Raw genomic sequence first — 16,950 nt, 5'->3', positions numbered from 1 at the left:
TTTTTAGGATGTTTTCTTTCAATAATTGAAAAAAAATATTTTGTAATATATATGTATATATATATATATATATATATATATATATATATATATATATATATATTTTTTTTTTTTCAGTTTATTTAAACATAAAATTTGAATAAAATGCTGATCAAAATATTTTTTACATTTCGTTGTCATTGGCATTTTTAGCTACTTCGAAATCTAATTAATTATTTACTACATACTAAGCATTGTTGATGAGTGACAATAGTAGCAGTTGATTATTTTATTTGATGAGATATATGGATTGAAGTAAAAAACGTAGAATTGTGTGGGAAGTTCACTCGCAAATTTATAAGGATCTGAAAAGTAAATAAACAGCAAACATATTTTAAAAGCTTTTAAAAATATTTGTAATATTTATTATAAACTGTTTAACATGACTCAACAATATAATAGTTCGATAACAATATATAGATAAATGTATAATTTTTTATATAAAACGTGGTTATCATAAATACATTAGGACGTGAATCACTTTACATAGATAAGTATATAAGTTTCGGACTTATGCGTACACGTCTTAATTAAAAACAATTGAGTTTTATTTGTATTTTGTAACCCTTTGAGTGTTTTTTATTTTCCCTTAATTAGCATTCAGATCTTTGCATTAGAACTTACTGTGCAATCATTTAAAATAAAAATTCTACTCTCAACTTATATCTACTGTATTTAAAAGAATTCCTAAACCGATCGCACATGCAGAGAATGAAATTTGAGCTAATTTTCCCTAGAAAAATGGTAACATTTTAACTTTAAACTTTAAAATAATAAAGTTAAAGAAAATAAAGCCATTTTAAATGTATAAATCAGTAGAATAAGATTAAAAGAATGTTGACATTTTGCGTTGTTATCGAACGATCATTTTAAAAAATGATCATTATCCGCGAGCAACGTTCTCATGTCTCACTTGTTTAAAGTAGCATTATTTTCTTTTTTGTCTTTTGTTTTTGTTTTTGTTATTATTTTTTTTTTTTATTTTTTTTTTTTTTTAATATTAGAGCGCAAACAACTAAAAATATTTGTATACGTATAATGTAGCGAAGAGAGTAGTATAAATATAAAGTATATTTTACGATGTATTTATAGAAAAAAAAAAGAAAGAATGAAAGAAAGATTATCTTAAAATATATATTATCCGTCTAAAGTACTTTAAGAAAATTCTTCTCGCATCGATTATAAATGAAAAACTACACAGACAAATAATTTGACTACGTGTGAAAACGAATACACTTAATGAAAAGTCAATAGAATGTGTTTTTACATGAAATTTTACGCGTTACACTTTTTCAAAAGCACGACGTTTTAAATAAGCGAACCAAAGGATTAGAAAATAATGTTGAGACCTCTCAAAGCCTCATACATACTTACGCTCAATCAAACGATCACTTGGGTGGATTGAAGTAGTCCCAATGATGATGATGCGTGACGGATCTCGGGGTACAGATGCAGAAGATGATGAGGCCAGCTATGAGTATCAGCAGGGCGCACATCGCTAACTCGATCCGCCTTACTTTCTCCTCCCCTCTGGCTGTATCCGACTGACCTTCGAATCTAGAAACTACAGAATCGACAAAATGCCTGAATGAGCGCGTCCCAGCAAGACTCAACGCTCGGAACAATTGCCCAATCATTTCGGCAACGCTCGGCTCTACCTCTACGACGGATCGCTGTTGTGGTGCGGTTGTGATGGCTGACGATAATAATGGCGGATTGACTAGTCTGAAAAATTCTGGGGGGATTTGTGAAGTGTGGAAGGCTATGATTTTGTCTTGGGCCTTTGATGATTGGGTGGATTCTTTCGCGTGACGAGTGGATGATCTTTGGGAGGACATATCCGTCGGCAAAGACGACGGGAGTTGGGAGCTTTCGCGGGGTGGATGATGCGATGATGGCGATGATGGCGATGATGGCGCTGCTCCCTCGTCCGAGGAAGAGTACGATATAACAGCACGTTGGGGTTGGACTTCGTTGGATGTTACGTGTTTGATTGGCATGCTGTTGTTGCCCAGTGTCGCCGGTGTAATTATACTGTCGGGTGTTACGGAAATCACGGGTGGTAGTGACTTTACCGGTGATGCTGTTTGTCTGATGGCACCGGGGACACTTCGACTTGGCGATGTAGATCTCGATCTCGAATTTAACTCCGGTCGATCGCCCGTGACTGCCGTCGGCTCGGATGTTGCCCTGTCGGATGCTCGAGTCGGATGCCCGTAAGTTGCTACAATCGCAGCCGCCATTGGCTCTTCCATCCTCTAAGATATTGATTTTTTTTTTTTTTTCATTTCGATAAATGACTTGCTGTTGTTATAAACCGCTATCAAGCGGAAGGATTACATTAACAATTCATTAATGCAAACAATCCTTACTCGTCACGCGTGACATTTCCGTGATAATTCCGTGGAATTTATCGCGTATAAATTGGAAAATGATATTTGGATCTTCAGTTTTACAAATTCGAATTATTCATAATGTATGGAATTTTCTTTACATTTATACCTTGAAAATCATAATAAGTATTATAAATACAAGATAAGTATCATTACTTAATTTGATTATGATAGTGAATAAGTTCTAAAGAATAAATTACATACATCTGAAAGTGACATTTCAACGACTTCGTTTCTTCACAAATAGTATTTATTATTGTAAATTATTATAAAATCAAATTGTTTGTAATGGCATAGAAATTAATTAATACAATTGAATTACTTTAAGCTAAGAATATCGATTTATCCAAAATCATATCAGCATCTCGACGTTTAAGGACCCACCTCGGTAAACGATGCCGACGTCACAGTCGCATCGACGTCGTCCATGGCAGTGAGGTCAGTGGTAGAAGACGACTGCGGTAAGACGGTTCGGCCCATTTCTACGGTGGACACCTGCTCGTTGCTCAGCGGCTCAACGATCAGCAAAGGCGAGCTTTCCCTTACGAAGGGACGCCTCTCGACCTCACCGTCAGATTCCTCCGTGGTGTTGATCCTCTCGTTGCTGGTGCCGATGCACGCGTCCTCCATTACGGACTGCGGACGCGATTGCGACTGCGATTGAGCCGCCATTACCGCTTCTGCCGTAACCGCGAAAGAATTTTAACAAGCAAAATTGATAGTGCGGAGCTCTTATTTGTCAAAATATTATTGAAACGCTCTTTCTCACAGTCTCGTTAAAATCTTCATAAATCATGTGTCTGTATCGAGTAATGAAGATAAATTATATAAGCGCACAAAGTGCCATTGTACATTTAAGATGCGTAAACATTTAATATCGATATTTAATTTGCAACTAGTGCGCATTGGAGTAAATAGAAAATTTATGATCAAGCTATTTCATTAGCCAATTCTATATACAATATCAAGTCATTAATATCTTGTCACCTAATTGATCTCTTATGGATATAAGTTCTTGAAGCAGTGAGGGATGAACACCGCCCTCGGCTTCGCCCTTGTTCGACATCTCAGTCGCGGAGACTACAATGGCGTCGATCTCCGAGGCCACGACTTTGTATGCCTCTATTTGCGAGACGGTTAGGCGATCGACTTTTAGATCCGTCACTTCAAGGCTCGGGATTTTAAGTGGCTGCTCGGTGGAAAATAAGGCCGAACGAATAAGATCTAATTGGCATGGATCGAGTCGTTTAAATTCACCAGAGGACGGTATTTTTTGCTGGCTCTCTCCTACATCGAAAACAATTAACATTAAAGAATCTATTAAATTGAATATCGTTCAAATGCATTTTTCTCTTGTCACTGACTTTTATACAAATGTAGAGAAATAATTTATCTCGTCCTTATTCCAATTAGTCTGTTATATTTTTTAAGTTAAATTAAAATCGTAAACAATGAAAATTTCAGGTTAAATTATATGTGTACGTATATATATATATATATATATATATATATATATATATAGTTGATAAGTTTTATAATGAATTATTGACTATATTACTGAGAATATTGGCAAAGAAGCGACATAAAGTTATGAACAAACCCGTGTCCATAGCTCGCGGTTCATTTGTATCCCTCTGTTGCTGAACTGCATCCGGAAGTGGTGGAATCGTTGGCATCAAGGGCGTTGCACTTCTTGTACTGCTGTAACTTCCTACCGTTGGACTCGGTATCCTCTCGGTGCTTATATATACCTTCGTCGAGCCGCTTCTCGAGGGTGTGACCACGAGCTTAGCCGCGGTAATTTCTTCCTCGATGACAAGATCATCTGGCAGTGGATCTGTTTGAGTGGAGGCAACGGTTTCCGAGAAGTCTGGAGTGATTTGCCGCACCGGGCTCCTGCGAACTTTACGATGTCGGGGAGGTCGAGGTGGCGCAGGCAATGGCCGACCTTGCATTTTGACAACAACTTCGCCACTCAATAAGTCCTTATGAAAATCGTCATCGTTCTCCAGGGAATAGTCGTGATCGATAAATGGCATCGATTCACTCGATTTTCTGACCGAAGAAGGATATTACATGCAATTTCATTTACGTAACTTTAATAGGAAAAGTCGTAATTTAACGTGTTATATACAACTGCTAAGCTGTAAAACTTATTTAACTCTATTCGTAACATTCACGGATAATTAGGCAATTTTATAAAATTAACATTAAGTTTTTGGTTTTAATGCGAAAATTTCCATGAATACAATTAAAACTTTCAATAGCATCTATTTAAAAATATTTTTAAATTTCTCAACATTTACAGCTTTTAAAGGCGTTTAAGATCTTAAAATTCTTTTCTGCTACTTACATTAACATTTATTCAACTATTCAAATTCACACGAAATTCGATACGAATGATTTGGATACGAAGTAGTAAAATATAAATTGAAGACTGTAGATCAATAGAGGTATATTTCGCGAATCTTATTATAGAAAAAAAAAAAAAAAAAACGTATTTCTATAATTATCAATAGGATGATGACGTATTTTTCAGAACAAAAATTATTCTTCCGCTATTCTTATGCTACTTATTCACAATTGTTTGTTCACAGAGTACGAATACTTTAATATCAAATTACAAAATTTTATCATTAATTTATAGCAGGTGGATATTAAATATGAGCATTATAAAAAATATTGATCTCATGAAATTCACAATGATATTCTCTATAAAATTAAGATCTCTTAAATATCTCAATAGTGTCCATTCACATAAGTACACGCAAATACAGACAAATAAATACAAAGTGAGAAAGGGACCTTACGGATACCTTATTGAGTTAGATTTGGTAAGCCTTAGGGTGCTATAGGCTCTTTGTGGTCTCTGCGGAGTGGTTTTGGTGGGCCTCGGAGCTGTGGCATATTTCTGCTGCCGCTTTCTCCTGGGGGGTGGTGGCCTCGGTGGCTTATCCTTTTTCTCGATGACGGCGTAGCCAGGCAAGCTGGGCTCGCGCGACGACGAGTCCCTCGGTATCGTCGGCAAATCATCGTCAACGTACCCAAAGTCATTCGGCAACGAATCTGCGCCGTGGGATGTGCGGTCGTCCTCCGGTGGTAGAGAGGCTGTCCTGGAGATGGAGCGCGTGCGTTTCGGAGGCACGGGCGGTACGATACTATCGAGGTCCTGCAACGACTCGTTATCCTCCGGAAATTCGGGCGGCGGAGTCGGTGGCGGAGTTGGTGGTATCATCTCATGAGACTGATCGAAGGAGTTGCCGTTGCCGTAACCATTGCACAATGCACCGTCAATGGTCCGTAAGCTGATGAATCGGGAATAAGATTTTCTATAAATCTTAGCGATGTGGTGCGACACGTTATTGTGAATAATAAACATAAATAAATAATGAACATATAAATTTGGTTAGCTCGACTCGAATTTGTATGAATTTGTCATTGAAGCATAATCCAAGATTAATGTTCACCTTAAATCAGATGACTGGTCCCTTCGCAGTCGTTTTCTACGACGAGGGATGGTCGGCGGAAGCTGCTGCACCATCGGGCTGAGCATGAGACTCTGTTCCTCGATCGGGAGCTCCGTATGGCTCTGGCTCTTGATCGAGTGCTTGGAGGACTTTCTTCTCTCGGGTTTGAGCACGACGATGTTGTCGAGGGGTTCGCTACTGTGCTCATAGTCCGTAGGCGTTGGAGGCGTCTCCGTTTGGTAGACGATTCGATGCCGCGATAGGCTGTTGACTCGATCAAGACTCGTCTGTCCAAAGGACTCCTGACTACGACGTAGCGAGGCGCGATCTCGATTTGGCCTCTCGGGAGGAGGCGTCGCCTCGAGCGATTCCAGAGACTCTTCCTTCCGTTTGCGGAAAGATCGCATGCGTTTTGGCCGCTCGGGTGGTATTTCATCGGCCAAGGCGTTACGTGGCCTCAGGGCGTCCCTGAGGTTAAATAATGAAATTGATATTACATTGTTGTGCTTTTGCTCAACTTTGGCCAATTTCATTAATTATCTTATATTATAAGCTTACCTTATTTCGCTGATTAGGTGGAATCTCATATTTTCTTGACTGATGCCCTTTTCTCTTAAAAAGAATTCATCCGAGTCTATTTCTTCTATAACTCCATGACGGCGTCGCTCGCATGAACTTCCGCTCGACTGTTGGATCTCCCGGTCCGACCTGATGGATGAGCAGTCTTCGTCTTCCGACATACCCTCGGAATGTTCTCGGTTTGCATCGAAAACACGTGGATCCACCGGTGGAAATCCAACATCAAACACTTCTTGCTGATGATACGCTGTATCGTCTTCTATCTAAAAGGATTACTTCACTTTAGGAATATCATTTGTAGATGAAGTTTAAGTTGAAAACACTAGATAATTATTTTGATTTTATCGTTGATTAATCTCTACCATTTATCAGTAAATCATTATTAATTTTTGATAAGACAATCTTATAAAAGTGGCAAGGACATTTTCAATGAAAAAAAAAAAAAAAAAAAAAAAAAAAAAACAAAACAAAAAATTAGATGATATAAAATATTCGAAATCTATGATTAGAGTAGATCGGCACAGTATTCTATTTGTCAAATTTAAGTTTATACTTTAGAAGTTTTCCAAAATTCGTCAAAAACTTACATCGGGATCAATGCTCGATCCATTGACGCTCTCGACCAGACGAACTTTTTTCTTTGGCTGTTCATTTCCAATACGATTCATTAATTCCTCGTCGCTCACTCTTGGATCTTTAATGAGTTGGTTGCCGAAAATAAAATCCTCTTTCTGTGGGGTACATACATGTTAAAAACTTGTTAAAAATATTATCTATAAATCTATAAAATAACTTAAATAGAAAATTGCTTTGGTAATTTAATATTATACAAATATATATATGATATACACATTCTACAAGTTAAAAATAAATAGCAGTATCATTGTTAACGCTTTGCTCCTTACAAATGCATACTTGTTAATTATTAAAAAATAAATTGTATTAATAATATTGTTAAAATCTTACAGCTTGCGCATTAAATTTGCAACTTATTAAATTCAAAACAATATAACTATACGTCATAAATCATTCAAGCTCACTTATTTTTAATAAAGTATGATGTATTCATAAATGAATACAAAACTGCTTAAGTATTTGAAAAACAAAAATACTCATATTGTTCAATTTTACTTTTGTGAAAAATCGTATTATTTCATAATATTTATAATAATCCAAAAAAATTAGGGTTAGTACTTTTTGCTTAGTGAATGCATTGATATATGATAAATGAGCATAGAAATAATTAAATATGCTTTAAAACAATTTGCGATTTTTTAAAGGAATTAATTCAATTTGAAAATGCAACATACTTATTTAGTTCGACCATTCAGATTACTAAAACAGGTTTAACAAATCAAGCACAAAGCCTTAAGATTTATACTTAACACACTAAACAAGATTTTAATATATATGTACCACCTTGGACCGGATGTTATCCTGAGGTGATATATTCTTTTCTTCTTCGTCCTCCAGAATATCTTCATCGTCCACTACGTACGTTCTCCTTTCTGTATTTTCCCACGGCAATTTATCTTCCTCCTCCTCCCCCTCCTCCTCCTCCTCCTCCTCCTCCTCATCATCATCATCATCTTCCTCATTGTCCTCGTCATCATCCTCGCCGTCATCCTTCGACGTCTGAGGTTTTAGCGAAAATCTTGGCTTCTCAAAAGACGGATGCAGCCAGGGCTTTGATCTATCGATGATATTTTCATCCGTGATCGACGATGAATCGTGAAAAAATCGTGACGTGTCGCCGAATCTCTGAGCCCAGCGCTCACTCAACGATAATGACGATTTCTTTGATCGCGGGAACGTCGAGGATTCAGTCGACTGCGATCGAGATTCTTTCGGCGATGATGTGACGTAGTCGGCTTTGGCTTTGGACTTACGCTCGAACAATTTTGGACGTGGATACGTCGAAAAGTCAAAAATGTTGCGACGCGAAGTTGTATTAGAATCTCCCTTCGGTGTCTGACTCTCATCCTGTAATTTCTATAGTCATAGAGTATGATAATTATATACTTTATTATCATTCGAGCCAATGTTCTCGCAATATTCAATGAAATTAAATGCAATTTGTATAAATTTATTTGTATTACAATTATTACTTTAGCTCTCAATAATTAGATAGGGCAGTACAAGGACGTGGCAAGTACAGGATTAGTAATGATCAGTTAAATATTCTTGCATTAATGCGTCATCACTTTATTCGTGTACAATGCAAATAAAATTAATTATTGATTAATGATCTATTTTTAACAAGATAAACTCTTTTGATACTTTATCACCTCGATCGTAACATTTAGTTCTCTACTTTGAAATTTTTATAAAAAAAAAAACTATCAAATTAATCTTACTTTATTCCCCTCAATTCCCATCAAATGAACTATTTAAAATGAAATTCTACGAGACTGTTCTTTTATTTAGAAGGAAGTAGAATAGCATGAAAATCCATAACAATTGAAAGGAAGAATTAATTAATTAATCGTTAAATGCAGATTATTCTTACCTGTGAAATTCGTCCTGAGGCCGTTCTTCGCGGGCGTGTCAAGGACTTGGGCAACTGAATGTTCGGCTTCTTAATATGAAATTTCGATTTATCGGGCAAATTAAATTTCGGACGTTCTGGCAGATGGAATTTGGATCTATCGGGAAGATGGAACTTGGATCTGTCGGGCAAATGGAACTTGGACTTATCGGGGAGGGAGAAACGCGGCCTTTCCGGAAGAGCCATACGAAAGCGCTCAATCCTGCTGGCCTTTTGATCCATTCTGGGTGAGGATGGTGGCTTGGCATTAGGCACCGTCGTCGTCAACGTCGTCTCCGTTGCCTTTTGTCGGCTGTGGGGCATGGAGAAAGTGGATTTTTGGATACTACGTAGCCGAGAACGAATTTTTCCAGCTTGATTTTTAAATTTCTCATGGAATCCAGTGCCATTCTCCGGCTTTGACAGCTCCTCCTTTAAAGATATAGGGGTCATGTATTTCAGATATTTAGTTCATTGACAAATGGAGAAAACTTTAAATAAAAAGATTGCTGATGATCAATGAGAAGAAACATTGAGAGGATTAATGTTTGAAGATAGTTCTTGTTCTCCATGAATTGTTCGATTATATACAAGGATAAACTTATTTTATTATTATTATTTAAACGTAAATAAACATTGTTATAATATAATAAAAAATATTTTTTCAATTGTTCTAAATCTTAAGAAAAGCGTCATAAATCACATAATCTGTAATTATTATGGAACTGAAAATTATTCATTTAATTTATTTTATATTATTTAACATTTTATGCAAAAAACATAAAGATGATAAAAAGATTCGAATTATAAAAAGTATAAATAAATATTTGGTGTTATAATTTGATTAATATTTTTATTATACTAGAATAAAAAAAGAATGAAAAGGTAATAAAGATGCAAGGAGAATAAATTATCCGATACAAATATTATTTCGCTAAAATGCTTCTCGTGATATTAAGGAATATTATTTTATTTACTAATATAGAAAATAATATGTACTGCCATTAATAATCTACGTTACAATAGATTTGAAAAAACCTTAGTAACTGTACTGGTAAGTAAGTAAGTACATAAAGTACGTTCCTTCGGATTCTAAGAATCTCGTGAATAATGTCATTATTAATGCAATTACTTAATTACGAGTGTATGTTTTATGAATTGAAACATAAATGTTTACATAAGAAAGTAAAAATTTCTATTAATTATTTTGATTTTTACGTTTGGCTTCAAATTATAAATTTATTTGCATATCTATAGTTCAGGCAAAAATTAAGCTACTCAGAATGTAATTCTTAATAAAATTTCCGCTATTATAATAAATATTATTATTATTTATAAGTACATAGTTAATTATACTTTACTGTTAACAATAAATTAAATCTCAAATCGTTACATTGATTCTTGGATTACACAATCTTTGCTATTAACCTATTACTTAAGCAATAATTATTTACATTGTATCTAATTATCTTTTCATACGTATTGATTAATGTAAATATTCAATATTTATTAGAATACTTTGCATTGAATATTTTAACTTATCATCGTAATTATAATTCACAAATTTTGTAAATAGCCGTATAGTCAATGATTATTTGAATAATTTCAATTCTTAACTTTAATCTACTATTAAGTTTTTTATTTTATAATATGAAGTGATGTCAGATATTATTGACAAAAAATGAAAATAATCAGATACATGTTTCGTATTTACGTTCAATGGAATTCTCGAAAAGTAGTTCATGCATCTAAGCAAACTTTACTGTTCCTCAATTGTTTCATTTGCAAATTATGACCATTTGCCATCATTTTGAAGAGAAATTTGAAATACATGTGATACGCATAATAAGAAGTTCAATGATAAATGTCACATCATCCCAGGATCAGGCTGGACGCACCTGATTGTTCGGGGTCGCGACATTGGTGCTCAACTCATTTGCCACTGTCAGGGAATTTTGCGAATCGATATTGAGTTTTCCCTGCTGGACGCCGTCGAGCTCGTCGGCCGACGTATCGACGGTCTCGTCACCCAGATTTCTACTGTGCATCGCGTGGTCCTCGATGCATCCGTCGAGTGGCAGGACGACGTCACCCTCCAGAATATGAGCGCGTTCCTTGAAGCGGTAGCGATCCTCGATACTGTCATCGCTGTCAGCAACCGGAACCATATCCGTATCCGTGATCTTGACCACGGGAGCAGCTAGTCGGGATGACATCGAGTTCTGGGAGATCGCCATCCGCAAAGCTGGAGTGCCGATGGGCTCGTAGTCATGATCCCTAAGAAACGCAAGTTATCTTAGAATGAACTTATGGTATTTTCTCTGCTTTTCTTTATTTGTCATCTTTATTCTTTTACATTTTTCTTTTTTAAGATTGCAGCTGTAATTATACGTAATATACACGACTTGCATTTGCATGTTTGTACGATTAACACGCTTGGAATTATATCTTATTTCAAATTATAGTTCTTTTTGCGTATTTCATATTACGTAATGTCGAGTATGTGCGGCTACAGTACAGGAACGCGTGAACGTGAGTTTTTTTTAAAGGAATATACATTCTGGTGAGATTTTGAATTATAACGAATTTTGTGCGAAATAGTTGACATTTTATTGGCTGAGAGCTAAGAGAAGCTTATGTTTATAATTATAATTCGCTTAACTATAATCAAAATATTTCATCAGAAAAAATTTATATACTTAATCTCGAAGTTTATATACAATTTTAATATTCGTTTCTTCTATTGATTATATAAATAATCAACGTGCGAACGTTAAAGTATGATGTCATTCAAAAAGCTAATTCTAAGTTTACTCGAGAATACAGCGTCTAGTGTACAATAATTTTGAAATAATTAAATAGTGGTTGAGAATTATTAGCCTATTATTTTAATGAAGTTGGTATTGAAAGTTATGAATTAAAACATAGATAATTCACTATATTTTTAAAGCAATAATATTGAGAATATAAATGACAGTCACTATTATCAGAATTACATTACATTTTAGCATTCGCAAATCCATTTATTATATATAAAACATATTTTATACATTGCAAAATATGTATTTATTTAGTAAAATTCTGTTAACTATTTTGTCTAATTTAACTAATTTGTCATTGAATTAAATAATATTTAGATAAAACTACCTTAAATCTACGAATGTATAATCAAAATGAAAAAACTAGATTAAAGGTCATATAAAATTATTGTATTAATTTTATGTACTCTACGCATAGTATTTATTTCACAGTTTATTACTACTTTAATACCAGAAAACTTTATTTATTGAATAATTTGACGATTAGCTTTTTTTAGACTAAAGTTTTTCAAATTGTCTACTATGATACACATGATTTGCGTTAATCCAAAAAAAAAAAAAACATTATCTAACAAACTCGTAGTGGAAATGAAAAATATATAAATACAATTATATTTTATAAAGATAATAAATGAATATGTAGATGTAAATTCATTTTACTGGACTGTTTATGCCCGTGTCATTTTCATAAATAATTCACCCAATTAATTGTCATCGCAACATTTGACGTTTTGTAACTTCACTCAGTTTTCGCATTATGAACAATTAAAAATGAGAAAATTCAGTCTCAAATAAATTGATATAAAACAAATTTTTCAACATTTACGTAAACTTTCCATATAATGATACATTATATATATATATGAAAATTTTTAAAATTCTTAAAAAGAAAAAAAAATCGAAATTAATATTTTAACTAGAATCAGCTTAATAATTATATTTTAATAATTACATGACTTTTATTTTGTTACAATTTTCCGAATTTCTAAACTTAAAAAAAATACGAAAATTTGGTTTGTTTAATTAACAAATGGAAAATATTTGTGAAAGTTTATTGAATAAAAAATCTGTCTCTGATAGTACATTAATTCGTCCAATTACCGAAAATAGAAATTCTAATTAATATACGAGCTGACATTGTTACAATATCCTTACGAGAATAATGTAAAACAGTCGTAAATTATATTATCTAATTGATATTACATAATATTGAATGGTCATTAATATTTTACAAATAATTTTAATAATTTAATTAAAAATGAAGTCGAGAAAATAGACTGTAAGAGCTGTCATGCAATAATTATAACTTCGTTGTATCGATTAATATTATTTAAGTTTTAAGTTTATATAATACTAATGAGCAATTAGTTTCAAAATCTGTGAAAATATATTGCTAAATAATGAGTCCGTTACAAGTGAAAAATTTTCTAGATAATATACATTTACATGAAATTATAATAATAAAAACTTATAATTAGTTTTCTAATTCATATATATATATATATATATATATATATATATATTTGTAACATTATGATAGATTTAATTTAATTAACTCTTGTTAATAAGAGGATAATTTTTTCATTTTTTAAAAATGGATTTATTCCGTAGTGACTCATTTACATGATTCTAAAAATAACATTATTTTTTCTCATATTTTTCAATCCATTACTTTTCAAGCTAATTGTATATATTAAAAACTTAATATATTAAATTGTAAAATATTCCATAAACAAAATATTGTATAAATGAGCTTTTTTTTTTGATAAAGAAATTATTATTGTCATAAAACACCTATACATTTGTCTTTGGTATATTTCACCTGTTGTAATCCTACATTATAATGCATTTTTATGAGAATTAAAAAAAACTTTATTAAGAAGAGATTTAGAAATCTCACAAAAAAAAACGGTCGCATAATAATTATAATGAAATTTTCAATTATTTCGAATACTATTTTTTTTATTTGCCTCTTATATAATTTTCATACGTTTCAAGTGGATATTAGTAGAGTAAAATCTACAATATTACGGATATTTTTGTATTTTACACTACAAGTGATTTATAAATCATTAATATTTAAAACATCCGATTTACATTATTAAATTGGTCTTCAATGTCCAACTGACCTACATTTTAAGTAAGGAATGATATATTATAGATTCTCCGTTTATGGGCGTCTTGTACGCGGCAGCTATACATAATTCATGATATATAATACTGTAATTCGTTATGGTAAACAATAGTAAATTTTAAATAATAGTTCAGAGCTTCAGTATGCTTCCTTTAATATAAACTATCTGTAATTGAATATATTGCGAAGAGAAGTTGAATAGTAACATAATATAAATGTTTGATAATTTTAGCAAGTAATCATTGAGCTAAGAAAGCATTAACTACATGGAATGATAGATTTATGCCGCGACTAAGGTTTATTTCGGAAAAAATAATTGTAATTGTAATAAAAAAAAGAATGCCTAGCTAGAAGATAAGAATGGCATGTAGAGCATGCAATTTATCATTAGGGATAAAAATAATTCTTTCTTTAGCCGTTGCGCTTCATTGAATGTCGTGATATAATTCGCAATCCTTTTCCACGAATACTTTTTGCAGAGATCGTCCGGTCGCGCTCGTATTCCAAGACATCGGCCGAGTAAGAAATGCGCATCGGCGAGCCGTCATAGATAAGTCGCTCACGAGAGCGAGCACGCGAATAAAAAAGACCGAGGCAACCCAGATAGAGAGAGAGAGAGAGAGAGAGAGATAGAGAGAGGTAGATAGAGAGAGGGAGAGAGGGAGAGAGAGAGAGAGAGAGAAAGAGAGAGAGAGAGAGAGAGAGAGAGGAGAGAGAGAGAGAGAGAGAAAGAGAGAGAGAGAGAGAGAGAGAGAGACGTCGAACGATCCGCGACACTGGACCGGGCCACCGCTCGAGATCTGCCCGGTTCTATCTATAGCCAAGCCGAGCGGACCTTAAATAGTCCGCGGTGGTCAAACGCACTTACGCAGCCACCGGCATTTACCTCATCACTAAATGCAATACGCAAGCGACCTCTCTGTCTAATATCGCGCGAGGTGTCGCTCGGGCAGAGAGGGGAGGCTCGCAGGCGCGAAAAACCCGCCCAGACGGAGGAGAAAGCATCGTCGTAGAGAAGGAAAAAAAGGGCAAGGTAAGCGGCCCAATTATTGGCCGTGAATCTGGCGGCTCACCACCGAGCCCCGGCTTAACTATTTATTTTCCCGGTTAATTTTAGAGTGGATGCGACGCTACGCTAGGTGCGCTCTCTCCCTTTCTCCTCTCTCCCCAGCTATTAAGCTCTCTACTCTCTATACTCTTCCTTCTTTCTTTCCTTCCTTTTCGCTCGTTGCTTCCTTGTGAAATAGTTCATTGGAAATAGAACGATAGGCATTACGGCGATGCAGCCACTCGGCGTATTCCGTGTGAATATATTTAGTGTCGCGGTATGTACAGCTGAGTGTCGATAATTCTTTTAGCTATCCGAGGTTATAATAGCCGGAGTCGATAGTTACGGATGTGTGACTGAAAATACATTTTCATTTATGCTATACGACCATATGGAAAAGACAGCGTAACTTTATCGTTAAATACAAGCTAATGGTTATGCCGACAGTCGTAGCATCTATATCGGACGATGCTCTTGACCATTGAAACGAGCGTACCATGAGCAATTATTTTTTGCGCTTAATTACTTTGACGCACCGAGAACCACATGGGAGCCGCGTTCAACGAGATAAACTAATTCCTGCGACCTCGTCAAATAATGCGCGATAAAGAGGTTTCAGCCGTGGACTCTAAGTAGCCGCACATTTCCATGGCTCGAAGATCCATTCACTTGTATTAGCAAAAACCGATTAAACGTCATGAAAATTTATTATATCGTTTATTTACGCGATTATGTGCGCGAGCCTCGGATCTTTAACTTTAACAATAATAATGATAATGATAAAAGTGTCGTTGTACATAGCTGTGGCATGTCAAGCAGTCAAGCAGTTTTAACCTCTCTAAATTAAGACTACATAACTAAAACGGACATCTTCCACATAAATTTTTTACGACGTCTTCACAAAGGCACTTTATCACTTTACCGCTGAAACGCGCGTTTTCTTTTTCTATTCGCACTAAACTGGCACGAATGAATAAAACATTGGACGACGGTAACCAACCACGCGCACTGCGTAGGTGGCCACGATTTACTATCACGTGCTTCGATTATGAATATTCACGGCTCTTGTGAATCACAATGTCAGACGAGCGCACGGAGAGTCCCAGTAATCTCGACCTAGTCGCTCTCCCATCGCCAATGCACAAAAAATCTCCCACGAGAGTGCATTTATCTCAGTCCCACTTATGAGACGACGGTAGTGACGACGGCGACAGCGGCGGCGGCGGCAGCAGCCTCCTTACGAGGCCTAGCCGCGAGGATCTTATGCAACGCGACAAATGATGATCACTAGCCGGGGGTCGGTAAAGGCCAACGTTGGTAGGACCAACGTCCTTCTCGTCTTACCGAAAGGTAACCCTCTTAGTCCTCCTCATGGATGGCCGTGATTACAGGATGATTGCGGCCGCCCTCGTCCCGCCGAGTGCGCGCTCGTCCTTGGAAGGGGCGCTCGCGCGCCCCCGGCGGGTCGATACGCGTCGCGTTCAAAAACTCACCCGCATCGTACCGGCTGTCTCCTGCCGGCCGGCGGTGTCTGTACCATCCTGATAGCTGTCTGCCTCGGGGCCGGCCTCACCGTCGCGAGTGCGCTCCGCTCCGGCAGCAGCGAGTCGCTCCTATAGTACTGGCACGCGCAGCGCACCTCGAGGCTGGAGGAGGTGGTGGAGGACGCGCGGGAGGCGCTGCGCCCCCGACGCCCGTTCTCCATCGCCCCCACTACGAGACGCGTCCGCGACCCTCGCACCGCTCCACGCCCCCCGCCAACGCAGAGCGCTGCTCCTCGCCACGGCTAAGCGAGAGTTCGCGCTCCGCGACCGAATCGCGCGACCGCCTGGAGATGAGTATGGAGGTGGGGTTGACACTTTTGCCCTGAGTTGACGCTCCTGCCCGAGGTGCTGAAGAGCGAGGTCCTGGATCATCGGTGATGGACCGCCGAGCTGAAAATTA

The 16,950-nt window shown here is 36.1% G+C and overlaps 1 protein-coding gene across 1 annotated transcript; it reads right to left on the bottom strand.

Annotated features, from left to right (window-relative positions):
• Positions 1-241: 241 nt before the first annotated feature.
• On the bottom strand, positions 242-16,748 carry LOC105363704 (uncharacterized). The gene is given in 14 exon segments (XM_011501455.1): positions 242-344; positions 1,414-2,343; positions 2,827-3,112; positions 3,420-3,719; positions 4,033-4,487; positions 5,249-5,737; positions 5,900-6,367; positions 6,458-6,741; positions 7,066-7,209; positions 7,898-8,032; positions 8,063-8,461; positions 8,988-9,437; positions 10,904-11,282; positions 16,500-16,748. Coding segments are annotated over 13 exon segments (4,917 nt in total). The 5' UTR covers positions 16,712-16,748; the 3' UTR covers positions 242-344; positions 1,414-1,427.
• Between the last annotated feature and the right edge of the window lie 202 nt (positions 16,749-16,950).

Source organism: Ceratosolen solmsi, unplaced genomic scaffold (genome assembly GCF_000503995.2).
Source record: "Ceratosolen solmsi marchali unplaced genomic scaffold, CerSol_1.0 scaffold3, whole genome shotgun sequence".
Classification (NCBI taxonomy): Eukaryota; Metazoa; Arthropoda; class Insecta; order Hymenoptera; family Agaonidae; genus Ceratosolen; species Ceratosolen solmsi.
The sequence above is the reverse complement of the archived record's forward strand: the minus strand, read 5'-3'. Positions and strand labels throughout refer to the sequence as shown.